The 27,873-nt window shown below is 41.9% G+C and overlaps 2 protein-coding genes across 2 annotated transcripts in view; both read left to right on the top strand.

Annotated features, from left to right (window-relative positions):
- Positions 1-15,768, top strand: part of CUNH13orf42 (chromosome unknown C13orf42 homolog) — a 28,825-nt gene extending 13,057 nt beyond the window's left edge. The window contains exons 2-4 of the mRNA XM_023560543.2: positions 10,004-10,151; positions 14,368-14,608; positions 15,594-15,768. Coding sequence (XP_023416311.2) covers positions 10,004-10,151; positions 14,368-14,608; positions 15,594-15,768 — 564 coding nt within the window. The remainder of the gene's footprint in view (positions 1-10,003; positions 10,152-14,367; positions 14,609-15,593) is intronic.
- Positions 15,769-23,202: 7,434 nt separating this feature from the next.
- The window catches only part of LOC100720742 (guanylate cyclase soluble subunit beta-2-like), a 98,224-nt gene continuing 93,553 nt past the window's right edge, over positions 23,203-27,873 (top strand). Inside the window, exon 1 of the mRNA XM_023560437.2 lies at positions 23,203-23,424. Within this exon, the coding sequence (XP_023416205.2) occupies positions 23,203-23,424 (222 nt within the window). The remainder of the gene's footprint in view (positions 23,425-27,873) is intronic.

Raw genomic sequence — 27,873 nt, 5'->3', positions numbered from 1 at the left:
ATCTACCCTCATACTTGACTGTTACTGGCAAAGTTCAAAATGACAAAACAACAAGACTTTTTATTGTAAAACTCATTGCTGCAGCAGACTTTCGCAAACAACTCAAGTCCATCAATAGGGAATTATCATTTCTTCCTGCAGCGCATCTGTGCAATAAAAAGCCATGCAGCTATTAGAAGGGCTGAGAGGCTGTTAAGGAATAATCCTCTGGATACATGGAATGAAGAAAGTAATATCCATGGGTCTAAATTTTATGCTTCCTTTTAAACACAAGAGGGTGATAAAAATACATACTTGATTATATTTCCAAAAAGAAGTGATGGAAATAGATAGAATACTATCTATTCTAAAGAAAGAATTGGGAAAATAAGAAGGGGCTGGCATTCCTCCATTGAATGCTAATTATAATTTGGAGTATGGAATCATGCACATGGTTACATATTTTTAAAGCATTAAATGAAAAGGCAGAAAAACATTCACTAAAACTTGAAAGTCAGCTGGAGCATATGAACCTGATTATTAAATCAATAGCATACTCCCACAGAAAAATATATCACAAGTGACTTCAAAACAGGATTTTGATTATACGTGCCAAAGACAAAGACACAAACGTTAAATTGCATTCAATGGGCTAATGTTGTTGTGAAACTATTTTACATAATAAGATTAAGAAGTGATTTTGTTAATGTCTAATGGAACTGAAATTTTTCAATATATCAGAGATGAATATAAATTAAAGCAGTAGTTCTGGCCAGCTTGAACTGCGTATTGAGGTCCTGCTTCGAAAATGAACAAAGAAACAGAAAAAATCTTGTAAAAATTTAAAAGATGAAACTTATGACATTTAATTTGAATTGGGGAAACTTTCAGTTTCTGCTCAGGATATAAAAAGCTAGAAAGAGCATCGTCTTCAGCCTTATAAGAACAACAACAAAATTTCGATAAAATCCAAGTTCATGATTTTTCTTGAAACCACTTGTGTCTGAGTATGCTGTTGACTTGCTAATCAGCTGCAGACTCAGGGAAACTGACCAGCTTGAAATCTAAGGTAAGAGAGGTATCTGTAGAGAGTGACAGGAGAGCTTTATGTGCTTGAGTAAAAACAAACAGACATTGGTTAAGACTCAGTCTAGAACTGTTAACAAATTGGTGGCGATGGAGTATGAGCTGGAAAGTGAGGTAGTTTTCCTGAGAGCTTCCAAAGCAGTTTTACTCTCCATGAACCTCTGAAGGTGCTCACACAAGATTGGTAGAGCCTCTAGAAATTATCCCTTATGCAGTCCTGGAGCAGAGGGTAGTAGGTGCTAAGAGAAGTTCTTGGATCCGTGCCCAGAGCTCTCTCTCTATTTTCCTCTGAAACAATAACTTTAATGGGCAGGGGAAGATGGGAATGATTTTTTTTTTTTTTTTTTGTCTTTTTTCGTTTTTATCGGTACCAGGGATCGAACTCACGACTGCTTGCTTGCAAGACAGGCGCTTATGCCGCTGAGCTAAATCCCCAGCCCGATGGGAATGATTTTTAAGGCATACTGGCCCCAAAACTACTGCTAGGGGAAGGTCATATATCAGCGTCAAGGTGCTATCTTAGACTGGAGCCACTCAGAAAACAGCAACTATCCTCCTGCCTCTCACTGCCAAGAAAACAAGCTCCCCATAGTAACCAAGAGTAGAATTTGAAAGGACCTGGAGAGACAACCTCCCCAAAGATAAGATTTAAAGCCCAGGAATGCAGAAGACTATGAGGAGACATTCCCTGAAAATGAGCCTGCATCTTAAATATTAGGTCTTTGAAGAAAATCTAAAGTCTATAATGCTCTGAGAGTAGCCATAACAATGGGAGGCCCTAATCTCCGTTAAATTCTCATGTAGATTGGCTAAAACCCAAACTATAGTCCTGGCAAAGCAAAAGGCACTTCCAGACATTAAATACTCAGTGTTTACTGACTTATACAGGATGTTTAGTTTTTGTTTCAACAAAAATTATGAGTCGTATGAAAAGGCAAACAAAAAAGAGTACCAAGAAACAAAGCAATAAATTCATATATGACACAGTCATTGAAATCATCCATCAGGGATTAAAAAATAAGCCCAATGATTAATATGTTAAATGCCCCTGTAGAAAACATGCAAGATGAATGGGAAATTCCAGTAGGAAGGTGGAAAATTTAATAAAGACTCAAATTAAGAGGTTAGAAGTAAATAGTATAGCGGCAAAAGAATAATCTTTTTGATGAGCACAACAGTAGGCTTGATATAGCCAAGGAAGCAATCAGCAAATTTGAAGATGAGTGAAAAGAAAATGAACACACAAAGAAAACATATATGAAAAGACATAACAGTATCTAAAAACTGTCATAACACCAAATAGTTTAATACAATTGTAATTGGAAGGAAAGTTTGGGCCAGAAGTAATGTTGGAAGAAACAATGGCTAAGGATTTTTCAATTAGAGCCAGGGGTACAGCTCAGTAGCACAGAGCCTGCCCGGCATGCATGGGATCATGAGTGTGATTATATATATATATATATATATATATATATATATATATATATATATATTGTTAATGACATCCACTAAGCCATTGGTTAAAAAAACACACTTAGCACTAGGAAGTGTGCATAACAACAATACCAGAACCTAGGCACAACATAATAAAATTATTGAAAAGACTAAGGAAGAAAGGCACATTCCACACAATGAAACGTGGGAGTGACAGCTGGCTTCTCATCAGAGAGGATGCGAGCTAAGAGATAATGAAGAATCTTGAAAGTCCTGAAAGACAACAACAAGTGGAAAACCCCTGGTCTTAGTCTGCTTTGTGTGGCTATAACAGAGAATCAGAAAATGGGTAATTTATAAGGAATGGAGATTTATTTCGTACATTTCTGGAGGTTGAAAAGCCCAACATCAGGGGGACTCCATCTGGTGAGAATCTTATTTTTATGCCATCTGATGGTAGAAGAACGGATGTCAAGAGAGAGCACACGAAAGAGAGAGGGCTGATAAGGGTGCTAAACTCATGCTTTTCATCAGCAACTTATTCCTGTAATAACTAACCCACTTTTATAATAATAGTGCTAATCTATTAATGACAGTACCTCATGATCTAATCACCTCTTAAAAGTCCCAATTCTCCACACTGTTATATTGGGAATTATGTTTCTAGCATATATACAGACATTGAAGGACACATGTAAACCATGGTTATGTGTCAACACAATACTTCAGAGTCAGTGGAAATATCTTTTAAGACTGAAAGAATAAAGTTTTTCCAAGACAAACAACAACAGCAGCAAACAGTATTAATTGCCAGGAGGCTTATATAGTACAATAAGTTGTAAAGGGTGTTTTTCAGGGGGAAAGAATGTACCAGAGAGAAAGTTAGAGCTACACAAAGAAATGAATAGCACTGTTAAAAGGACGGGAAAGTCAAAAAATTTTATGGTGTTTTCTTATTTTTAATTTCTCTAAAGTATAACTACAGAAAAAAGTAATTTACTATGTGTTTATGGCATGATTTGAAATAAAATTGTTTACAAAGGGATGGAGAAAGGAAATGTGAATGCAGTGAACTCAAATATGAACTCAAGGCGTGGTGAGTGTTCCCTTCAAGCAAAGGACCTAGATGTGTCAGCCTAAGCCTTGGTAAACCATCCCCCTACTTAGAGGAACTTGGCAGACCAACAAGAGTGCAGGTGAGCATTTCATTCATACAGAGCATCCCGGGTGGGCTGGAGAGAGTGCTAGTGAGGCCTCTCCCTGCCTGGAGGAACCCAGCTGGGCCTGTTAGACCACCGGAGACACAGCAGGATCCCAACGGGGTTGCACACCATGGACACGTGGGGCTGGCAGTCGGGAACAGTTTGAATCTGCAGGAACAATATAAGCTAAGGTTTGGTTCTCATCAATACTCCTAGGCTAGTCAGCCAAGAAGAATATGGGACTTACCCAACTGGCCCTGCAGGAGAAATTCAGGTGACTGACCCCTTCCTTACGCTGTAGTACACTGCAACTGGATGAATGTCAGTCACACAGTAAGAACCCAAGACACATATGTTGAGGCTGGCCAGATTGAAAAGAACAAAATATTAACAAGAAGTGAAAATGACAAAGCAAAAAAGCAAAATGCAGCCTCCAACCCCCAGCACATCTGGAATAAGTACAGGAGATATCAAAATAGAGGACATTGGGAGACATACACCTGAAATTTCTGAAAAGGTAGCAAATGAAAGAAGGAAAGAAAGGAATCCATGAAGTGAAAATCATATCACAAATAATCTCTCGGTAAAGAAAGAAGAGACAACCTTAATGAAAACGTTACTCAGCACAGCTGGAGAAGATAAATAAAAAAGTACAAGAGCACGGGAAAGTGATGGGAACCTTGAATGAACCTGGAAGGAAATAGAATGCATGAAACAAATTCAAAGAGATATCCAGGAAATTAAAAATTCCACTGAAACCTGGCAAAACTGCTGGAATGACACTGAAGACAGACATTCAGACCTTGAAGATAGGGCTCAGCTAGTGATCATGAAAGGAAAGAACTCTTAAAAATAACAAGGGACCGTAAAATAACAATTCAATAGCTCCAAGATGATGCAAAGAAAAACAATGTAAGACTGATAGATGTATTAGAACTGAATTAAACCTGTGAACAAAAAGACTTAACTAAATGCTTATGGTATCTTCCCCCAACAACATCTGTGTACACATCCTTCTCAGCAGCACATGAGGCATTTTCTAAAACAGACAATATATTAGCACATAGAACATGCTTAAGTAAATGAAAAGGAATTGAAATTATCCTATGAGTATTATCTGACCACAATGCACTAAAATTGGACATTAATGGCAAAAGAAACTACCAAAATGATATAAACAGATGGAAATTAAATAATATCCTCTGAACAACCAATGGGTCACAGGTGAAAGTAAAGAAGAAATTAAACTATATCAACAATTCAATGAAAATACAGCTACAACATAACAGAACCTGTGGGAAGCACAGAAAGTGACTCTAAGAAGGAAATATATACATACCACTGAGCTCTCACATCAAGAAATCAGAACAAGCACAAATAATGCTGCACTTCAAGTTTCTAGAAAAAGAAGAGTAAGTCAAAACTAAAGTTCAAAGAAGGGAGGAAATCATAAAGATCAAAGCAGAAATACACGCAATTAAGACTAAGAAAACATACAAAGAATGAATTGAGGAGTTGGTTCATTGGAAGGATAAAATTGGTAAGCCCCTAGCCAACTTTGTCAAGAAAAAGAAAGAAAAACTCAAATTCATGAAATGAGGAATGAAAAGGGTGAAATTACTACAGATTTTGTGGAAATTCAGATGATCGTCATAACTATTTTAAAAATCTTTACCTGCATAGGATGGAAAACACAGAAGAAATGAACAGAAAGGTATGGCCACTGCTGAGTCAAGAAAATATAAAAATTTTGAATAACTCAATATCAGTTACAGGAAGTGAAAAACTAATTAAAAACTTACCAACAAAGAATAGCCCAGGTGATGATGGATCCACAGCTGAATTCTACAAGAAATTTAGAGAAAATTTAATGCTAATGACCTAAAACTCTTTAACGAAATTTAAGGAAAAGTAATTCTCTGTAACTCATTCCTGGAGGTAAGTATTACTCTGATACCAAGGCCAGAGAAATACTCAACCAAAAAGAAAAAGGCCAGTCTCCCTAATGAACATAAATGCAAAAATTCTCAATAAAATACTACAAACAGAATACAGCAAATCATCAACAAGATTATACACCATGACCAAGTGAGATTTATCCCAGGCATTCAGGGATGATTCACCTTGTGCAAATCAATAAATGTAATGCACTACATCAACAGAGACAAATACAAAAATCACATGACCATCCCAATAGATGCAAAAAGGGCTTTTGATAAAGTACAACACTCACTCATGATAAGCACAAGTGGGTCTCTGTGGGGATGGGAAGGTGCACCTGGGGAGGAAGCGCTCATGCCTTGGGGAGGCAAAGAGGACCTGGGTAGATCTCTCTGTGTGCTAAGTGCTGGAAGTGCACAAGCACACAAGGGGTCTGAGGATCTAACTCCAGAAGGTTTTGTTTTCTGTGTCGCATCACCTGTGCCCTTGTTACCTTGGAGACATTCCTGTCTGCTTTTGTATAGCCAAGAAGACTGGTATTGGTTTTAATTCTATACCAGACATGAAGGTAGGGATTTGTGTGTCCCCTTGCCTCCTCCCTCATGCTCAGGTCTCTGCAGAGTGGTGGTTCTCAGTGGCTATGCACTGTGTCACTGTTTGAGTCTGAGTTTGTTGGTGTAGGAAGAAGTTAGACATTACACATTCATTAAGCTGGGACTGGGTACCACTGTTGTAGAGACATCCTGTCACCTTTTAGGTTTGGATCTCAGGCTAAACCAAGGGGTAAGTGACTTTGTTTGCAGGGCTAAGTAGGAAAGAAAGCACTTTTAAAATTCACTTCTGTCCATAAACAATCAGAGGAACTAGTAAAGGTTATTGAGGAAGTGGGGAAAAGGATTCTCTTGTGATGAGATGGTCACAGCCACAAACCATGTCACCAATGTGACATCAATCATTCAGCCACATCAGGATCCAAAAGCTCTTCTAACAGAATGTGTTTTATGATGACAGCATATTGAACAATCTTGCAGAGACTGCGGAAAAAGGATTCAGAAGAGTGTGCTTTTCTGCACTGGCCAAGGAATTCACCTGTCTCTTTTGGGGTGAACCTGGGTTGGAAGTCACTGTCATGTATTGCCAAAGGGGCCAGTTATGGGAGTGGCATCCACATCTTGACTCCTAAACTTGAAATCTTGGAAGTAAGCTGCACGATTGAATATTGAGAATAATCAACAGATGTGCATCACCTAGAGTGGCCCTTGTCTGCTAGATTTGACAACACGGAGTTCTATGGCTAAAGTGGTGACTTCTAGGATGGTGATTAACTATTAGCTTTTAAATTTGTGAATATTATCCTAGAGGGTAGTGCTAAAGGAGATCCAAGGAATTCATAGCACGATACAGAATAGTGATCGTCTTAACTCAAAATTAATAGAAGTATGTTTGTCTTAGTTACTTTTTACTCATCGCTGAGACAAAATACCTGATGACCAAAGTTGGGAAAGGAAAGGTTTATTTCTTACAGTTTTTGGAGGTTTCAGTCCATACTCAGTTGGCTCCAAGGCAGGGTGGCAGTTCATGGAGGCTGCAAACAGCAAGGCAGAAACTGGCAAGAGAGCGGGACACACCTTCTTCCTGCCATTACATTGTATGCTGGCTCCACCCCTAGGTGAGTATAGCACTGATGCCATCAATCCAAGCCTTAGACAATGAACCAATCACAAATGCACAATGCAAATACATGAGGCTGGGGGAAACCAACATAAACCATGACAATGTTCCTTATGCTCTTAGCTTTAATCATTAAGACACCAAAGTTAACCCCATTCTGAGCCCTGTAATGAACATAAACTTCTGGTTCAGGCTCCTTTGAGTTGCTGGCCAAAGTTTATTTACTTGCTTGAGACATTAAAAATACAGTCTCTTAGATCAAACCATCAAGTGACTTAGCTGAAAACAAGTATTTCACTCAGGTGCAATACTGGGATCCTTGTATTTAGCCCGACAGTGATAGAACTGCCATCTAGAGATTTGGAGCTGTCCCCTCTCTATGACTGTAGGTGCAGGGATGCATTACTCTTAAATAATATGTCTTCCCTTGAAGGTCTGTCTTACTTCTCAAGAACAATCTTTAAGATGCCGTGTCACTGGAACATTGGTTCAGGTACTGAGGATGACAGGAACCTAGAGAAGGGAGGTGAGTTTCCTGGAGGAGGCACTGTGCTTCCCAAGCCTCAATGAGTGAATAGGAGTCAGCCAGTGAGAGCATTCACTTCATCAGAAGGCGGAGAAAGCAATGACGCAAAGCACAGGGAAGGCTGGAGCCCTGGGGCCCTGCCTCCTGCATGAATCTGGATGCAGGAAGCATGCTGTCAGCCAGGCCTCCAGTGCTCTCAGGCTTCCCACCAGTCCTCACACCACCCCAAACCCCTGTTGAACTTGGTATCACTGGAGCATCAGTGCCTTCTAAGGATCAAAGTGTCCTCTTCTCCACCGCTTCATCCACACCTGACATCTGGCAAGTGATTCCTCTTTAGCCTATCAATGACCTTTCCACCTGCTTCCAATGGCCACAAACGTTGGGAAATCTGCCTTCCAGAAGGGAGGGTGGTTCTCACCCTCTTTCTCTCTCTCCCGCTCTGTCTTTTTTTCTTTTAGCCCCTGGGGCTGAGTTTCCACTTTTTTCCCCTCTGCTTTCATTTTAGTGAGCTCTTTGCTGGGGGCTGAATAAAGGACATGAGAATAACATTTCACTTTTGAAAAAGAGATTCAGGTGTATGCTGAGGTACTTCAATGTTTCTTTCTGAAATCTTTCTTTAAGATTAGAAAGGGAAAAGAACCCTCTAGCTTAAAAGTATTCCCTAATACTACAAAATGCTTTAATATCATAAAGATCTTGAACATACATAGAGATGCCATCCTTTAATTTCCCAACATGCCAGTCTGTAACCTAATGTTATTCATATTTTATACCATCTCATTTCCAAAATGCCCACATAAAAGAACTACATTTGATCAAGCTAGCTCATGTTAACAAATGCTGTCTCTCATAAACTCAATTCCTCAGAGAGCATCTTATTAGTTCATATTTCATTTCTGTCCCTTTCTCTAGGAGTTCTGCATGGGAACTGCTGCTCCTGTGATGTCTGTCCCTTTGAGCCCTTTGTACGCTGTGGGGAGGAAGATGATAAAATGAGACCAGAAAAAGCGAGTCTGCATAGAACCAGAACTTGGTTAGGCATTGAACAAATTTAGTTAACTCAATATTCTATCATCTTTATATTTTGTAAACAGCCACCTCCAAATTTCTTCAATTTATTCTAGGATTTGAGCCTAAATTTGCTATTTTCAAAATTGATGACTGTGACAGAGCATTTTCAACATTCTTTATCCTTTTCATCCTGCTGTGAGTAGTTCCTCTCCTTGATAAGGAGCCCTTTCATCTTCTACAAGTGCTTATCAGCAGGGAACAGGACCAGAGAAAGACAAATTAAAAGATGAATTATTTTGTCTAATGTCCAATGACAAATCCGTGACTGAGAGAACAGTAGATCTCACCGCCCTCCCACTCTATCTCCTAGAGATAAGTAGAAATCTGTTGGCCTATAGCAATGAGGGGTTTGGAGAGTCTACTTAACTGCCACAGCCTAAGAAAGTGATCTTATCTTTAAATTGGTTCTAGTTGACAAATAATAGTTGTGCATATTGAAGGGATACAGTGTGATAATTCAGGACGTGTATACATTGTGTAATGATCAGTGAGGGCACTGGCACTTTCATCTCTAGAAACACGCATCATTTCTTCATATTGGGTATCTCTAACTCCTCCCTTCCAGTTCTTTATAAAATACATAGTAAATTGTTGTTAACTCTAGTGCCCCTACTGGGCTGTGAAACCCTGAACTTATTCCTCCTATTTCTTTGGTAACCCACCAACTCCTCCTTCCTCTAGTGAGCTCTGCTCTACTCTCTGCCTCTTTGAAATGAACTTTTTAAGGTTTCACATGTGAGGGAAAAATATGTTTGTCTTTGTATATCTGGCTTATATCACCTAATGTAATGTTTTCTGGCTCAGCCTGGCAGCAGATTCTTTTTTATGGCTAACTGATCTTCCACGCTGTACAGATGGTGCTGAGTGGTTTCTCTATTGAATGAATAGAGAGAGACCCTGGTTAATTTCACATTGGCTATCAGTTTACCTTTGAAATCTCACAAACTCATGGCTACATTTAATGTCTTTAGCTACATTTAATGTTTTAGCTACATTTAATGTTTTTTGGGCAACTGGCTTATATTGTTGAGGACACTGAGAAACAGACTTAAGCACATTCCTCTCTCTCTCTCATTTTCACTTCTAGCAGAAGGCAACCACAAAGAAATACTCGCAGTTCAGTGCTGATGTGGCCGACGCCATTGCCTTCTTCGATTCCATCATTGCTGAGCTGGAGACAGAGAGATGGCCGCGGGCTGCCGAGGTTGAGCCGCTCAATGAAGATGTGGACTTCGATGGTGAGTACTGAGGAGAGGCCTGGGCCCGCGTGGACACTTCTCAGGATCGTGCTTCCTCGGCCCCTGTGCTTGCTCTTTGGGATCTCTTGCTTGAGTTACCCTGGCGTCCTGCTTCAGTCTATGCTCCAATGTTGGGGGGGGGGTCTTGTTTGAATAAAAGCTTTCCCTGTGGCCCTTTTATGAAAGCTGAAATGGGGTGGAAGTTTCCTAAGACTCCACAGGGGAAGGAGCCAGAGAGGCGATTAAAAAAAGAGAACTGAAGGTGGGTGGTGCATATGTGCCATGGAAAAGTCAGAGAGATTGCTTATGTGAATATACCTAATGGTATCTAATGGCACACTTAAAAATCATTAGCATGGTACATTTTATGTTCTCCCTTTTTCACCTTTTTTTTTTTTTTTTAAGAAAAGAGAAGGAACAGACAGGCTGTATTTAAAAATCCAGTTCTGACCCTCCCTCTGTGAAGCAGGCAGTGTTGGCTGGGCAAGAGGCCGGGTGCCTGCCCAGGCCGGGTGGATGCCTGCGGAGGAGGGGAGGGGAGGACGGGAGGGCTGAGTCTTGCTTCTCTCCTTCTTCGGGGTCATCTCTGGTGCCTTGCTTGTGAGAAGGAAAGACTCCCACCGTGGTCATGAGTTGAGTCCACTTTTAAATTCCAAGTTTGTCAGCTTCTTTCATCACTAGCCCCCAACTCCTTGATGCAATTCTTTGTTTTTTTATTTTAAAAAGAAGAAACAATAAGAATCATGATACAGATTTTCAAAAAAAATATTATGAAATTAACTATGGTTATTTTTGCATATTGTTATTGTCAAAGTAGTTGCTCAGATTACAAGACATCGGCATAAAAATTGATCAAACAGTGAAAGCATAAACCATTCATTTGATGAATTAATAGAGGTTAGTAGTATAATGTGATAGATAATTATCATATCTATCATCTCTTTTCCCTTCTTTTTTTCCCCCTTTCCCTCACCCCAGTTCTTTCCTCTTGAGAACTTTCTTTTCCTTTCCCTTTCACACTATCTATTGTACATTTTTGTTCTTATTTACTCTTTCAGGTTTTTTTTTACATTACAGAGACAATATGATATTTACACATGTGAGTCTGATTTATTTCACGCAAATTAAGCAATAGAGCTGGATATAAAGTCAACACTTGAAAATCAATAGCATTCCTGTACCCAAACAACAAACTCATAGAGAGAAATTAGGGAAATAATTTTTCAATGGTGGTCTCAAGGTATACCCAATTACCTATAAAAACCTCAAGTTTATCTTTCTTTATAGCTGAGTAATACTCCATTGTATAAAACTACCACATTTTTTATCCATCCCGTGGTTGATGGGCATTTGGGTAGTTTCCAAGATACAGCTATTACAAATTGTGCTGCTTCAAACATGGGTACATATCTCTGTGATATGATGTTTTCAATTCTTGGAAAATATTCAGAAGGCAAACAGCTGGATTGAATGGGATCTCCAATCTTCAATTTTTGAGGGATCTCCACACTGATTTCCACAGTGCCTGTATCAGTCTACATTCCTGTCAACAGTGGAAGAGGGTTCCTTTTCCCCCAGAGCCCCTACAATATTTGTTACTGGTTGATTTCTTGATCTTGACCATTCTTTCTGGAGTGAGACGGAATCTCAGTGTTGTTTTAACTTGCATTTCTCAAATGATCAGCGATGTTGAATGCTTTTTCTTGTATTTACTTGCCATTTGTATTTCTTCATCTGAGAAGTGCATATTCATCTCAGATGCCCAATTTTGGGTTGGGTTTTTTAATTTTGGGGGCCTGTTTTATTCAATTATTTATATGTTCTGGATAAAGTCCTTTGTCTGAGGGATGGTTGGGTAAAATGTTTTCCCATTCTGTGGGTTGTCTTTTCATTCTGTTGGTGATTTGTTTTGGTGTGCAAAATCTTGTTTCTCTAATAAGATGAGCTCCCAGTTTTTGATTCTTTGAAGTAGTTCCCATGTCACTTTAAGCTTTGTTCATGAACTCTGCCTACCACTATGTCTTCAAGATTTCTACCTTTTTTCCCTTCTAGCAGGTTTTACTATTTAGTCCCATTTTGTTTCTATTTTACCATTTAGTCCCATTTTGGCTTTAGTTTAAAGCCATGGTGATAGACAAGAGTCTAGCTTTAGTCTTGGGCATGTGGAGAGCCAGTTTTTCCAGCACCATTTATTAAAGAAGCTATCTTTCTTCCACTGAATATGTCAGGCCATTTTGTCAAAGATAAGGTGGCTGTGTATGTTTGTAGTTGTGTCTGCATCTTCTAATCTGTTTCACTCAGGTCCATTTTTGCCAGCACCATGCTGATTTTATCACAGTAGCTTTGTATTATGATTTCAAGTCAGGGATTGTGATGCTTCCTGCCTTGCCTTTGTTGCCGAGAATTACTGTTGCGGTTCTAGGTTTCTTGCATTTCCAAATGAATTTTAGGAATATGTTCTCTAGCTCTGTGTAGTATGTTAATGGTATTTTGATTGGGATTGCATTAAATTTGTTTTGGGTTGCATTAAAACAGTTTTGGAGTATGACCATTTTCACAATGTTGGTTCTTTCTATCCATGATCAATGGATATCTTTCCATTTTGTGATACCCTCTTTAATCTCCTTTTTCAGAGTTCTATAGTTTTCAATGTATATATCTATTACATTATTTCTAAGATTTATGCCTAAGTATTTCATTTTTTTGGATGCTATTCTGAAAGGTATTATTTCCCTAATTTCTGTGAGTTTGTTGTTTGGGTACAGGAATGCTATTGATTTTCAAGTGCTGACTTTATATCCAGCTATATTGCTTAATTTGCATATTAAACCTAGTCCTTTTTGACAAATGCAGCTTTTGAGGTCTCCTATGTAGAGTATCATGTCATCTGTGAATAATGATAATTTAACTCATTCCTTTCCTATCCTTAATCCTTTTATTTCTCTCTCTTGTATAATTCTCTGGCTAATGTTTTGAGAACAGTATTGAATAAGAGTAGTGATAATGACAACCTTGTCTTGTTCCTGACTTTAGAGTGAAAGCTTTCAGTTTTTGTCCATTTAGTATAATGTGGGTTGTTAGTTTGTCATAGATGGCTTTTATCTGCTTGAGGCAGAGACCCATTTGTTCCAATTCTCTGTAGGGTTTTTGTCCTAAATGAGTGTTGGCCCATGGTGCAATTTAGTGGTGATTTCATCCAGGAGTTCAGGAGATTGTGATTACTAAAGTAACAGGTTTCAGTACCAAGAGTAAATAATTCTTGAGAGTTCTATGTAATGCTGAAAAGACGACATGCTTATAGCTTCTTGTTCTGGCCTTGATAGATGTGTAGCTGTGAGATCTGGGTTTTCAGATCTGGTTTTGCACAACTGCATAGGTTATTCCTGTTCCCCGAGCTCAGCTCATTCCCCCATGAATCTACTGCCTGCTTCCCTCTCCCATGCAGCCCTTTCAGTCCCTGACCCAAAGTAATCACCCTAAGATTGGGGCCTGGGAAAGCCATGGTATGAGTGAAAGAATGGCAAAATGTACTAGGGATGGAAGGGTCATTGCACAGCTATAATCTGATGAGAATACTTGTCATAGAATGGTCATTTTTTTCTGAAAAAGCATAATAATCTATGTTCATTGCAACAAAGAGCATTCTAAAGTATAAAGAAGACAGTAAGAACATATGATCCTGTCACTCAGAGAAAACCATCAGTGCATAACCTTTCAAAGTGTGTTAAACACACGAGAACACACACTTTATTTTGTTAAAAGAAACAGAATCTCTTTTTGGTTACACAGTGTGATACATCTTGGGTGTCTTTTCAATTCAATAAAAAAAAAAACAATTCTTAGTACTTTCTGGATTGAACCTGGGAACAGTCTACCGCTAAGCTGCCGCCAGCCTTATTTTATTTTTAATTTTGAGACAAGATCTTGAACTAGTGATTTCCCTGCCTCAGGCTCCAGAATGGTTAGGATTACAGATGGGCACCACCATGCTGTGCTCTGTTCTCATTTTCAACAAACTGTTTCATTCTACCCTGCACTATAACTTCGGAGGCAGAGTCTCCTTGCTTGGCCACCCAGGCTTTTCTAGGAATTCACTGTTGTAAACCAAATTGTCTCTAAGTGCTGTGAGCGCTCAGCCCGTCTGCCCTCTCCTTTGCCTTCTGTTTCTCCTGATGACACAATCTTCCTTCCCATGTCACCTGCCTCTCTCTTCCAGTGACCACCAGCTCCCGGGAGCACAGCCTGCACTCCAACTGGATCTTGCGTGCTCCACGCAGACACTCTGAGGACATCGCAGTGCATGCTGCACACACCCCAGACAGCCAGTTTCGGAGGAGCACAGAGCTAAGGACCATCGGCACCCAGAGGAGGCTTGAGAGACACCCCATTTACTTGCCCAAGGCTGTGGAAGGGGCATTCAACACTCTGAAATTTAAGCCCAAACCCCACAAAAAAGAGTGAGTACTGTGAGGGACTAAAAGTGTAACTGCGATGTTTTCATAGCTTCCAGACTCCTGGGGTGGTCCTTAAGATGCACTGAATCCCCATCCTACATGTCAAGATTATTTGATGTGGGAGAGGATATAGTTCAATTTTTTGTTGTTGTTGTTGTAATCTATACCCTAGCCTGACCGACTGCTGCTACTGCTTGAGTCTTGCTTCAGCCTTGTAGCTGTTTCCCTTCTTCCCTAGTCCACTTAAGCTCTCATGCTTTGGGCCATCTGCTGTCATCAAGGGACACTGACAAACAATGTACCACAGGTTTTTTTGTTTTGTTTTTGTCTTTTTTGAGATAGGGTCTCACTGTGTAGTTCAGGCTGACCTTGAGCTCACTTTGTAGCCCAGGCTGGTTTTGAACACACAACAATCCTCCCCCCCTCAGCTTCCCAATGCTACGGGTTTTTAATGAGAATTTGGGATTGAATAGAGCAAGAAATAAGCAACACTAAATTAATGAGACACAGCCATTGGATCACCTTGCCAGTATTTCCAGTGGCCTCTCCTTCCAGATCCTCTTCTCCCAGAACTAGTCACAGTCACTAAGTCCTATGCTTCTGTGCTTTACATGTGCAGGGCAGGAAGTTGGCCTGTCCTGCACAACAGAAAGCTTTTGGAGACTCACTCAGACTTTTTCTTTGATTCTGCAAAAGCCACTCAGCTATGATGGAGTCAGGGATTCCTAGCTAGTGTTTTCCTCTTACAATAATAAATCAAGCACCAGACATAGTAAAACTGTGACTCAGTTCTTGCCAACTATCCTTCTCCACCAAGCCAGGCTAATGCCCACTTGTGGTCCATCCACAGCCCTTATGATAACAGTTTGGTCCTCCCCAAGGCCCAGGCTGTGCTGCACAGGCATGGTAGCAATGCAGCCATCCCTTCCTCTGAGCTGCTGGCCAATCTGAACTTGTACCTTCTGCTTCATTCCCTCCTTCCTTCCAGGCTGGGGAGTTCCAGACAGGTCCTTTTCAACTTCTCAGGAGAAGACATGGAATGGGATGCAGAGCTCTTTGCACTGGAGCCCCTGGCATCTCCGGGAGAGGACTACTGTGAGACAGAGAACCCCAAAGGACAGTGGCTGCTTCAAGAGAGACTCTGGGAGCGGACAGTGCCCTGACTCCATTCCTTGGCTGGTCTCAGACCACTCCCTGAGAACATATCTGCTGTCAGTGCGGCAGGAGGCATTTGATAGAGTTAAAAATGGAAATCGCAACACAGTGAACCTCCTTTGCTCACTGGCTATTGGTGCCCAGCTAGTGCCAAACACAACCGTGGCTTCCCAGGAGACCTGCCTTGGGAGACCTGGCACTGGGTTTCCCTGTGTGGTGGGTGGGTAAGCAGGGAGGCAGAGCCCCTGTGTGTGCCCATGTAATGCTCAGTACAAGGAAGGAACCCAGCCAAAGTTTCCAAAGAGGTAGCTCTTATTCCCATAGGGCTAAGAGATTCTGTGGTGGCTTCATTTTATGCAGAATGCACACCTTTTTTGTCCAAGGTGTCCTCAAAGTTTTCCAGAAACTTCTGTAGGATTAGGCTGAAGACTGAGTCAAAGCCCCAGCAGTTGGGTGTGTGCTGAGGCTTTGCCACAGGCTGTGCCCTCCAGCCCCAAAGCTCTGCTCTACTTCCTGAGAGCAATTTGCTAAAGTTTTGATTTTTTCCTTTTCCTTTTCTTTTCTAATTCTCACCCAGTGAATCTTCATAAGTATCTATGCAACCAGTTTGTGACCGGCTATGCATACATTCCTTGTCCCTACTTAAGAAGGGGACCAGAACCATAAAGATTTTTGGGTCCAGAAAAGATTTCTATATTTGAGAAATTGTCTGAATCAGAATTCTATTTGAAATATATTCTTTGAATTTTCTGAATATTTGCATGAAGTTTTCCCAGTCAGGGTTGAGAACCATTGGTTTGGAGAACACTGCATTTTGTCCATTCTCCTTATTTCTTCTGGTTTTTTTTTTTTTTTTTTTTTTTTTTTTTTTGGTGCGGGGGTGTGTGGGACAGGCTTTCACTATGTAGTTCAGGCTGGCCTTGAACTCACTATGTAGTCCAGGCTGGCCTTGAACTCACAGCAGTCCTCCTACCTCGACCTGCTGAGTGCTGAGATTACAGATGTGGATTACCACTCCTAGCTTCCATTCTGCTTATTCTTCTTCTGGTATATTATTGTAGGCAGCCATCTTAGGGGCATGCATTGGCGTGGATGAGGGTGACAGAGGGGATAGATAAGGAGAAGTCAGTCATTCAAACCAGCCAAGGATGCTCCAAGCCAAGGTCTCTGTGAAAACTGAATAAAAGCTTTGCTTCTGCCGGGGCCATGTGATGATATTCCTAGTGTTCAGTTTTTTTTTTTTTTTTTTTTTTTTTTTAAGAAAAAACGCTTTTATTTATAGGAGCCTGATTATTTAATTCTAAGTGTTTTTAACTCCTAAGGGGGAGGAGGTGAAGCCACACCAAAACAGAACTAATAATTCTGTACCATCCTTAGAAACTTTATATCAACACATTTCTGGAATGAAAGCATAGAAATATTTTGATACTTCTCTTTATTATTTTTGGAGTGCCAATGTCAATGACAGAGAATTCATTCATTGTATTGCTTGTGCTTACCCAATCAGAGAAGATATTTGAAGTCCATTTTTATTATTAAAAAAAGCAATTGTTGCTTATGGGACTTGAAACTGCTTTTCCATTTTGCTTCATATTTTATATATTGTCTTCTTTGATAAGACTGTACACAGCATGCCTAAAAAATTCTACGGTTTAGAAACAAGGCTGGTTTGTCTTTTGCGATGATTTTTGTGTCTTTGAAGTTGCTGATACACTCTAGGGTCTGGATTTCTCCTGAGGAATCTGAGCTAGGATCTTGTGGGTTTGAGATAAATCAAATCTGAAACAATAAAAGCCAATTTGGAAAAGCAAGCTGATTTGACTGATTCTTGTTCCTCTTGAGTTGATTCATTGCTCAGACTCAGTTGGCTGTTAGGGAACTACCTTAGCAACTCTAGCTTTTCCCAGTCTGTCTCAGTTTGGATACATGAAAATCTACCTAGCTTTGGACAGAATGCCAATGAAAGATGCGATCCTCTGGCACCTGGCTTCTTCCTTAGCCGGTGGTGTCTTGCTCCCACCACAAAGTCTTCTTTTTCATACAGGGAGATACATGAGAACCATCAGTCTGATTTAAATAGTGTGTATTTATCCCTTTGCTTGGTTGCAACGCAACTGAAACATGGCTGCCGGGACAGAGCTTTCTGGTGCCCATTCAGACACAGTGTCCCGGGTGATTCCAACAAGAGGCTGTGTCCCTCTCTTTTCTGGCTGCCTTTTCATAGTGGGCTAGTTCCCTATTGTTACTGTAATAAATTGCCATGTATTTATAACTTAAAATCTCACAAGTTTATTGTCTTCTTCTGGAAGTCAGAAGAACCAAAATTAGCCATACTGGTATTATAGATAGGTAAATTACAGAGAAATTAATATACAGTTAGAGGGTTACTGGACTCTCAAGGAGGTCAGTAAAAATACAAATATCAGAATTATGCCTGGAGGTGAATTTGATGAAGAAGATAAAGTTACTATGACCTGATTTACATACTTTCCCCCAAGGGATAAGCAGAATTTAAGATCACACTATACTGTAATTTGTACCACCTAGTCCATTAAGTCCAGAAATGCATCAGACAACCAGATAGGTGACCAGAACACCTACAGCCATCCCTTCTCAAAATGTTTGTATTTTAGAAGTCATAAACAAGCCAAGGTTAATGATGTCAGTTGTATGCCCCTGCTACCTGTCCCATTTCCTTATTGGATCAATATTAGCTAACTGGCTATACTTGTAATCTTTTTGGTTGATTATAGTTTGACCTATGTTGTGCCCACATTTGTGACTTTGTTGTATAAATTACCCCTGACAGGGGCCTGGTTGGCAACCCACTTATGGGACACTTCCTGTTTCTCAGGAGCTGTCTCTCAATAAATCTTTCCTACTCTTAAACTCCTTTGTCTTTTGGAATTGATTATTCAATTTCAAGGGACACAAATTTGGCAATCTGACATCTAGCAGATTGGGAGGTGTATTTATCCTATACCTCTTTCTTTTTTTAAAATGGGTACCAGGGATGGAACTCACAACTGCCTGCTTGCAAGGCAGGTGCTTATGCCGCTGAGCTAAACCTCCAGCCCCTATTTCTCCTATATCACTGGGGTAAATTGAAATGTTGGCAGGGGCGGATCCATTCTGGAGGCTGTACAAAGGCTACATCTGTCTTCTTGCCTTTTCCAGGTATAGGCAGCTGCCTACATTCCTTGGCTGGTGACCTTTCTTGACATCACTCCAGTCTCTAGCATCTATACTCATATCTATTCTCATATACTCATATCTTCCACTCTAATCTCCTTCCTTTCTCTTGTAAGGACCCTTGTGATTGTCAGTCTCACTTGGATAATCCAGGACATCCTCCCCATATTGAGATCCTTCATTCAATAATATCTGCAAAATCCCTTTACCATATTAGAAACATTCACATGTCCTGTGGATTGTGACATAAACATATTGGAAGGTCATTATCCAGCCAACTCTACACAGCATCACAAGATGTTCTAGTGATTATTATGAACCCAGCCCAAGTTCCACCGAAGCTTGATTACAGCAGCCCAGTATGTGTGGTTAACTCAGACTCAGCTGTCATTTCAGATCTCACTGATTTTATCTTCCACTCCATAATTTTGTTAAAGTGAAATTCTGTCTCATGTGACAGGTTCCAATTTCAGAAAGACTATTTTATTACACAAAATTCCCAAGTGGAAGAACATGACACCTCATTCCTGTAAGGATAAGGAATGGAGAGTAGTTCTGGATAAAGACTGCTGCCAGCTGAGATCGATCTTTCCTTCAATCAGTCCACCAAATTTTTATTAAACAACTGATATGCCAAGCAAAATATTATACTAGAGATGTTTTCTGATCTTCAGCGGCTGATGATCCAAAGAAGGGAAATGGGATGAAGCCCAATCTACAGTGCTGAGCCCCGGAGGTTTCCTCAAACATCTTTGTGTTACCTGCAAGAGGAGTTCAGTGAAGGGAGGAACTTGAGGGTTAGGGGGGAATGTCATGACTGCAGGGGACCCTTGGAAAGTGGACTTGGACCTCAAAAAATGAGTAGAGGCTTGCATTCCGTGAAAGGAAGGACATGCAAAAGGCCAGTGGTCAAAACAGTCCCAGGAAGGTGGGACACAGAATGGTGATGCTCTTGACTGAAGGGTAAGGCTTCCATTGAGCACCACGGGGAAGATTTGGCTAGATGGTGGAGGAAGCTGAAAGAGGAGCATCAAGTGGTCTGGACGGGGGCAAAAGCTTATAACTGCTTTTAAGGTGGAGAGTGCAGAGGTGAAGCTGAAACCTTGCAGGATACAGTAGATTTGGGGGCAGATGTAGGGCATTGTGACAGGGCCTGCTGACACATGATGTTAAACCAACTCTAAGTTGCCCATGCCCTAAGGAAAGCGACTCTCATGCCCTGGACCTCCTCCTGCTTTAGTTTCTCCATCCTCTTTGATCTCCTCCTCTGTGAACTGTGTTCACTAAGATCTCACCTTATTTGGCCAGGTCTGATTCTTATGGTAGATTTTGACATGGCCCCTGTGTGGTTTACCTGCATCCTCAGGGGCTGTCTGCTTTTAGGAAAACAAAAAACCCTGCTGTACATCTTGGTAGACCTCCCAGATCATGCAAGGTGCCAGCATCTTCTGGATATGCTTTTGGGGAAATGCTCATATGGCTTTATCCATTTATTTGTCATGTGACAAAGAACTCTGAGCGTGTGCTCTATCTCAAGCCTGTGTCTGAGCTTGTGATAGAGACAGAGCCTCTCATAGAGTTTCCAGTCCACTGGGGGAGACAGACTTTAGTCAAAGGGAAGTGTTAATGCATGCAAATTGGAATTTAAGTAAGTTCTGTGCAGAGGCCCCTGATGGCACTGAATCTTGTCACAGAGGAGTCTGAGGTAGCCAAGAGAAGGTGGCTTGGGGAGGACTTTCTAGATCCCTCATGGCTTCACCTGCTCAAATGCTTCCCTGTTACCTCTCAGGGAGGCCTTTCCTCACCCTTTCCAATTAAGTCTTCTTAATTGTGTTCCTTCTGACCTAACAGCTGTATGTGTGCATGTGTGTGCATGTACACAGTTCTCATCGGACTGTGAGTTCCATGAGAATGAAAGTTTCACTTGTTTGTTTCAGCTTTGTTCCCAGTGCCCAGAACCATACTATACTTCTTGCTGGACGGAGAGACAGATTGCATGAATGAAGTGATAATGAGCTGAGATCTGTAGGAAAGCATGAGGCATACGGATGTAGAGGGTTAAGGCTGCAGGGAGGGATTTGGGATGAGGATATATTATGGCAAAAGAGCCGTGCCACAGGCCCGTGGCACATTTTGAGGAGTCCAAGCCATCATTAACTCATTCCTAACATATTGCTTATTTACTGCCACTGCCATGTGCCAAACACTGTTCCAGGCTCTGAGGGCAGAGAAATGAGACATAATTCCTGCAGTTAGAGCTTTTAAATGTGGGCAGAGGGATGCTGACAACAAGCAGTTGGCAGCAAGGGCACCGTGAAAATGCAGACAAGAATGTTTGACAAGTTCTAGAGGGTTCTGAGCAACAAACTCATCTGATCTGATTTCATTTTTTAAAGATGATGTTGGCCACTGGATGAGGTGTGACTGGAAGGTGGGAGAACAGTTGGCAGGTCTGCAGTGGTTTGAACAAGAGATAATGGTGGCTGAGACCCAGAAGATGAATGGACATGATGAAGGATGACTGGTTTTATGGTCAGCTCTGAAGCAGAACTTACAGGCATTTGGGCCAGCTAGGAGTCTGATACAGAGCTTAGGGTTTTGCCTGAGGACTGAGTATGGAGGATTCCATTTTTGAAACTGGATATGGAGAGGTTAATTAGCAGGGATTTTAGGAAAGAGGAGGAGAAGTCAAAAGTTCTGTTTTGAATATGTTAATTTAGAGCTTCCTCAAACAGAGACATCCAATGGGAAATTAGAACTCATTTCCCAGGGAGTGGTGGTATCTGGTATCTATCAGTGTAGTGGTGGCATCCAAAGCCTTGAAGTGGTGAGGTCAGGAAGGTACTCAGACCTAAGGGAGAGAGTGGTGGATGACTGTGGTCTGGAGTAGCCAACATTTAGAGGCTAAAGAACATTTAGAGTAGGAATAAATCAAGCATGAGGAGAGGAAGGCCAATGAGCTAAAAAAAAAAAAAAAAGTGCTTTAACACTGGGAGGATGGAGACAGATAAGAAGGGAGGTGGTTCAAGAAATGGCAGGGCTGTGGGAATACTCTAATGCCAGGTGAGGAAAGCATTCCTGATTTTGATTCAAAATGGGATCATGCACAATCTGAAGATCTTAGAAACTCTAGTTATGAGACCCTGCTCCAGGTGGTTGAGCTATTTCTAAAATTTGCCCTCCTAAGTGTGCAGCTAAGTGCAGACAGGAGCCCAGAGGCAGCTGGTGTGTTCACCTGGCTTAGATGCCCCTTTTCCTGGGTGGTCTCTGGGCTGTATGCTGCTGGGTTGAGGGTGGACTTCAGGCCTCATCCAGGGTGCAAGCTACTCCACTTTCCTCAGTCTCCCACCATCTCCTCAAAGCTGCGATCCCACAGCTCTGGCAGTTGAGTGAGTCTCTCTAGTCCTTATTTCCCTCAAGTATGAATCAAGAGTTATCACAATATTTCTTAACTTACTGTGTTATGATAAGGATTAAATGAATTTACACCTGTTAAAGAGTCTGGTCTATACTAATTGTTAATTATGTTTGTAATGAAAGAATGTTGATTTGTGCTCATTTAGGGTATTTGAAAAACACACTCTGAAAACAGCAATTCCTATGCCCACTGGCCAGATGGCCTCAGATATAGGGCTCAACCACTACAGCTCTGGCGGTACAATGACCATGAGTGTCTTCATGGGCTGGATACAGACTTGGCTCCAAATAGGTGGGATGATGCCAGAAAAGCACTCAGTGCTGCAGCAGCCCACTGTCAATACTACTACTATTATCATTATCAGAGCTTTTCGAGAAAGCATCCATAGATACGTTACAGTCAGTTGATGACACTCTGTCATATAGTACCTTCTTACATGTGGTATCCACATCGCTTGCTTTGTTTCTTAGCTTTGCCTTTCTTCAATGGAAGCGTAAATTAGGTTATATTTGAAGGTGGCTGGATTTGGTGCTAATGAGCCCTTACCTGGACAGCCCTGTGTTTGGCCTCTTACTCCAGGCTTGCCTGATTTCTAGACATAATATGTAAGGGCAAATGCGTATTCAGATTGCAGCCACAGGACGGCCAGGGCTGCAGAAGATCACAGCTCCATCTTTCGAGGAGCGGGAGAAGATCTGCTTCTTAGAGATTTCTTCATGATTAATCCAGACCCCTGAGTCATGCGCCTCCCCTAGTCAGGATTTGCAGGCCTTGGAAGAAAACTCCGTGGCTTCCTGCGGAGGAATCTTTAACCATACAGCAGCCTGTTGATATGCGGCACTTTGGCCACTCGGTGGCACTCCAGCCCAACAATCCCGCTGTTCTTCTGCGTGTCCCTGAAAAATTGAAATTCAAAGTGAAAGCGCCGTGGGCACTTGTTCTTGCCGGATATTCTTGCCAACTGTCTCCCAAAGCAGACGGAGAGGTGTTGGCTGTGGTGGAGGCGACCTGGGCTCCGTCGCTGGTTTCCAATCTGTTTCCGCGCATTGCTTGGGTGCAACCTGCAGAGTGCGACCTTCAGGGCTCAGTTCTTGGAACACTGCAGTGAAGAGAGTGCACAAACCAAATGTGATTTCCCTCTTGGTAGATAAAAGAACACGAGCCTACACGAGACAAGAGAACTAGACTTTCTAGGAAAAAAAGATTTTTTTTTCCCCCCTGAAGATACCAGTTGGCTGTAAGACCCAAGCTTCTTTGGAGGAAAGGGTTTAATACCAGCCCTGTTTATTCTTGGAAACATTGTAGGACACAAACCTGAGTTTGCACACCAGCTTTACTCCTAGCTAAGTTTTGGAACCTCAAGGAAGCTGCGTAACTTCTTTTTACCTCCGTGTTCCCATCTTTCAAGGGAACCAAAGATAATAGGACCCACTTTTTTAGGCTTGTGGTACGCAGGAATGAATATTAAGCAAGCTCAAATGAAATTGTTGCTATGTGTTAGTGCTGAACTTTCAGAAATGGCTGTTATGTGTGATTGCTCCTAAAACAGTGTATCGGGCACACTATGAGCGATTTTACATTTGGAAGAATAAATTACTCTATCCGCTGAATTTTTTTCCCTGAAAATTCTTACTGATATATCATGTTCTAGTTTCTGCATGCTAAGTAATATTCCAAATAAGAAAGCATGTCTGAAAGAAATCTGTCCTTGTTTTAAGTGACAAAGTTTTGCTATATTGTCCAGGCTTGTTATATGCTCCTGGGCTCAAGTAATGCTCTCCAGTAGCTGAGAGCAGAGACACTGTGCCTGGCTTGGAAGTCTGGCTGGTTATCAGCTGTACCTTTGACCAAGTCAACCCACCAGAAGTCATTTTAAGGGAGATGTTAGTTCTACGAAGGGAGATAATCAAGGTTCATCCAGTGCTACATGAGTAAAGCTGAATTCCTTTTCCTGCAGTTTCCTGGCCCGTGAAGGTCTCCCTCTGCACCACTTGCCTCTCTGTGCTTAACTTAATATGAAATTTATCCTCTGGTTTTCTGACATATGCACACCAAAGTTTATCTGTTCTGCGTCCCCTACCTTCTTCAGGAAATACCAGCTAGTCATCGGCCCAAAGAAAGTTATTTTGGTAAATGTTTTCAAAGCCATGGCCAAAAGGACTGAGAATCTCATACACTTGACAGCATGCATGTGGGTATTTTGCTCAGAGGCTGTCCAGCCACAGCCTATCTGTGACCTTGGGCACCAGCCTCTACTGCTGCTGGTGTAGGAGGAAGCCAGGAAGCCTGGAAGGTGGAAATAGATAGCAATAGATGTGAGACCAACACATCCACTGATGTGAGAATGCACCCACCAGCAAGAAGACAGCAAAGGCCCAAAGGCCCTCCAAACCCAGACAGTGCAGATATTTTCTTCCCAGAATTTTTACCTTGAGCTCTTCTCATTTCTCTCCTTAAACAATACTTACTCTAGTAACCTCTGCGTGCTGTTTCTTGCCCTTCTATGCTTGTTCTATGAAAAAGAAAAGCTTGAGTTTCTCTTCTCGTGTCACACCTAGACTACCCTGTTGGATCTGGTTAGATGTCACAGAAGACATATCAGGAAGGCCATGTTTGCACACATACATCTAGTGTGGGAGATGATGTCTGAAATCCATGCACCAAGCATGAATTAAGGCCAACACAGCAGAGCGTACATTGTATGAGTCAGTGTGTACGGAGTTCAAGAGTAAAGCTGATGTGTAGCAATAGTAGTCAGCAGAGTGCTGGCTGGGCGTGAGGGCCCTGGCACAAAGGGGTGCAGAAGAATTTACTGTGGGGATGGAGATGCTCCATAGCTTTATTAGAGTATGAGTCCCACGGGTGTACACATTTGTCAAAACTCCAACTGTTCATTTAAGATAAACAAGAATAGCACTATGTTTCCTTGAAAGTAAGACCTCGCTGAAAAATAATCAGCCTTGAAAACTAAAGACCAAAAATGTCAGCCCCACTCAGGCTTTCCATGCCTTACAGAGTAGCCACCGAGCGAGAGAAAGGTGGTGGTGGATGAGGCAGGAGCAAGCTGGTCTTATTTTCAGGGAAAGGGGATAGTGAAAAATGTCCCTGAACACAGCCATCACAGTATGGGCAGGAGGGCCCCTGATGTCACAGAAGAGAGAATAAATTCCTCCCTGACTGTTTATGCAACTGAAAAACATATACAACGTCAGCCAATTTTCCAGACAGTTTCAAAATCCAGGGACATTTTTCTCTGTGCACACACTTGTCTGTGTCTTTTCAAATGTTTACGGAGTATTTACAAAAAGTAGTTCTTTGGGTGGCAGTTGTAATTAGGGAAACTGGCAGCAAAAATTAACACATACCATAAAAGAGGGATAATTACTCCACTGCCATATATAATATTATTATCAAATGGTATTCACCCTGGGATCCAGTTGGTCTGTACGCGTTAGACCTCGTTTTTACAGGGAAGACCCTCCCTTCCTCGTTACCCTGAGTATGAGCTGCCACGTTCCACAATGATGTGCCATATGGTACTTAACATCAGAATCAAAATGAGCTGTGCTTTTTGTGTGAGAAGCTGAAATTTATTAGAAAATCAGAAAGCTTAATTTCCACCAAGTTCCTGGGACTTGCCATCTGCTGCATGAAAAAGAAAAAGCGAATTTTTTTTAACCATTTACTTATTGTGAAATGCGAGCATGCGAGTGTGTGTGTTTGAAAGAGCGAGGCGGGGGCTGGGGCTGTGGAGAGAGCCAGAGCAAGCCCACTTGGCAGGGCAGAAAGAATTGTCAGCTGAATGGCGGCGAGGGCTGGGAAGCATAATTATGAAAATCATCTATTCCGAAGAGTTTTTTCTCCTCCTGACCACATGTCCTTCCATGCAGCTTACAGAGTCCAGCTTTTGCAAATAAGTGAGGTCCCCATTTCAGAAAGAACCGGGGTGTAATGAGGTGCTGGTTTCTCTGAGTATTAGGTTCCTCCACTGAGCAGAACTGTGAGCTAAGACCGGAAAGAACCAACAGGCGGGTTGGAAGCCTCCCTAGATAGACACCAGGGAGGTGCAGGAAAAAGGAAGCTTCATGGGATAGGGCTCTGAGCAAGGGAGGAACCTTTTAACAAGCTGGGCATGCTGAGATAAAGCCTGAAGGACCAGGATGTGTCCTCTTTCAGGTCTGTCCCCCACACAGGTAGCAAACCAGCAGGGCCCAGTCTGCCGGCACCCCAGTCTCTTCTGCTCCATGCTAGCAGGATGGCACTGCTGTTGTACTGGCACCTCAGGGAAATCCTGAGGGTTTCAGGCTGAATCCCCACGAGTTTGGCATCCCTTGGGGTGCCAGGCAACAAGTCTCATTTGCTCCAGGGCAGGAGAAATTTATGTTTTACTCCCGAGGTGACTGAGAGTTCACAGTCGGCACCTTGCTTGAAAACCTATGATTAGTTCCTAATTTCCCTCTGGACACCTAAAGTCTTTAAGACCAACTTCTGGAGGTGCCACAGATCCAACTGAACTACTGGATCAGGAGCTTAGGGGCTGCCACATCTCTTGGGTCTTACAGATAACCTGCTAGGCAACATGGTAAGCAACCATCAGCATCCTCAGTTCTGATGCCCACACTCAGCTTTCACTGATTGCACATTTACTGTTATGATGCGTATTCTCTAGGAAGCATAGCTGTGATCTTTGGGCAGTTACCGTGTGCTCTGTGCTTTTACACCTATTATAACTAAGAGGAAAGCACCACTCTCAAACCTGGCGATGATACTAAAAGATTTTCTTGTGTTCAGACTTGAGGTTTCACCGGAGTACTTATTTATCCAGCAAGTACTGAGTAAATGACTTACATAGCAGGCACTGTCTTGATTCCTTAATCAAAACATAGATAAATAACACTTACTTCTACTCCCAAGGAACTTGTGATTTGGCAGGAAAGAGGAATGCTGCCCATTGCAGAAATGCTGGGTGTGTCTGGGAAAGGGTGGCAGGTGGCAGGTGGCAGGGATGAGTCCAAGGCTGCAGAAGCCGGTGCCAAAGTGACCTAAGACGGCTCCAGAGTGCGGCCTGAATGTCAGGCTGCTGTACAATCCACGCAGCAGGTAGAACCAGAGAAAGATGGCAGGTGTGAAGACAGCACTGTGGTGGGAACTGCAAAGCAGCCGAGCAGGAAACACTCATTGTGAGGGAACCGTGTAGGTGTAGCATCCTCTTCAGAAAAGAGCTGTGTGAAATTAGCACCCCCCTATTCTGTTGGCACTGGGGTCTTTTTCTTTAAGAAATTCCTAGCTATGAAAATTGAAATGTATAAAATAAATCTTGAGCTTGATACTTGTGGGAAGAAAGGATTCTTCACTTTAAGAAAAACTCTTCTAAAAATTCACAAGACTTGGTGCTTTCAAAGAGAAGGGGCCACCGGCCCTTCATTTAGAAGCCCCGCATTCGACGGCCAGGGGAGATGGGCTGGTCTGCACTGAGCAGAGGCAACCCTGAGCCCTCCTATCT

Source organism: Cavia porcellus, unplaced genomic scaffold, assembly GCF_034190915.1.
Source record: "Cavia porcellus strain 051 isolate PalLab524CR breed Dunkin Hartley unplaced genomic scaffold, mCavPor4.1 scaffold_21, whole genome shotgun sequence".
In the NCBI taxonomy this organism is placed as follows: domain Eukaryota; kingdom Metazoa; phylum Chordata; class Mammalia; order Rodentia; family Caviidae; genus Cavia; species Cavia porcellus.
The sequence above is the reverse complement of the archived record's forward strand: the minus strand, read 5'-3'. Positions and strand labels throughout refer to the sequence as shown.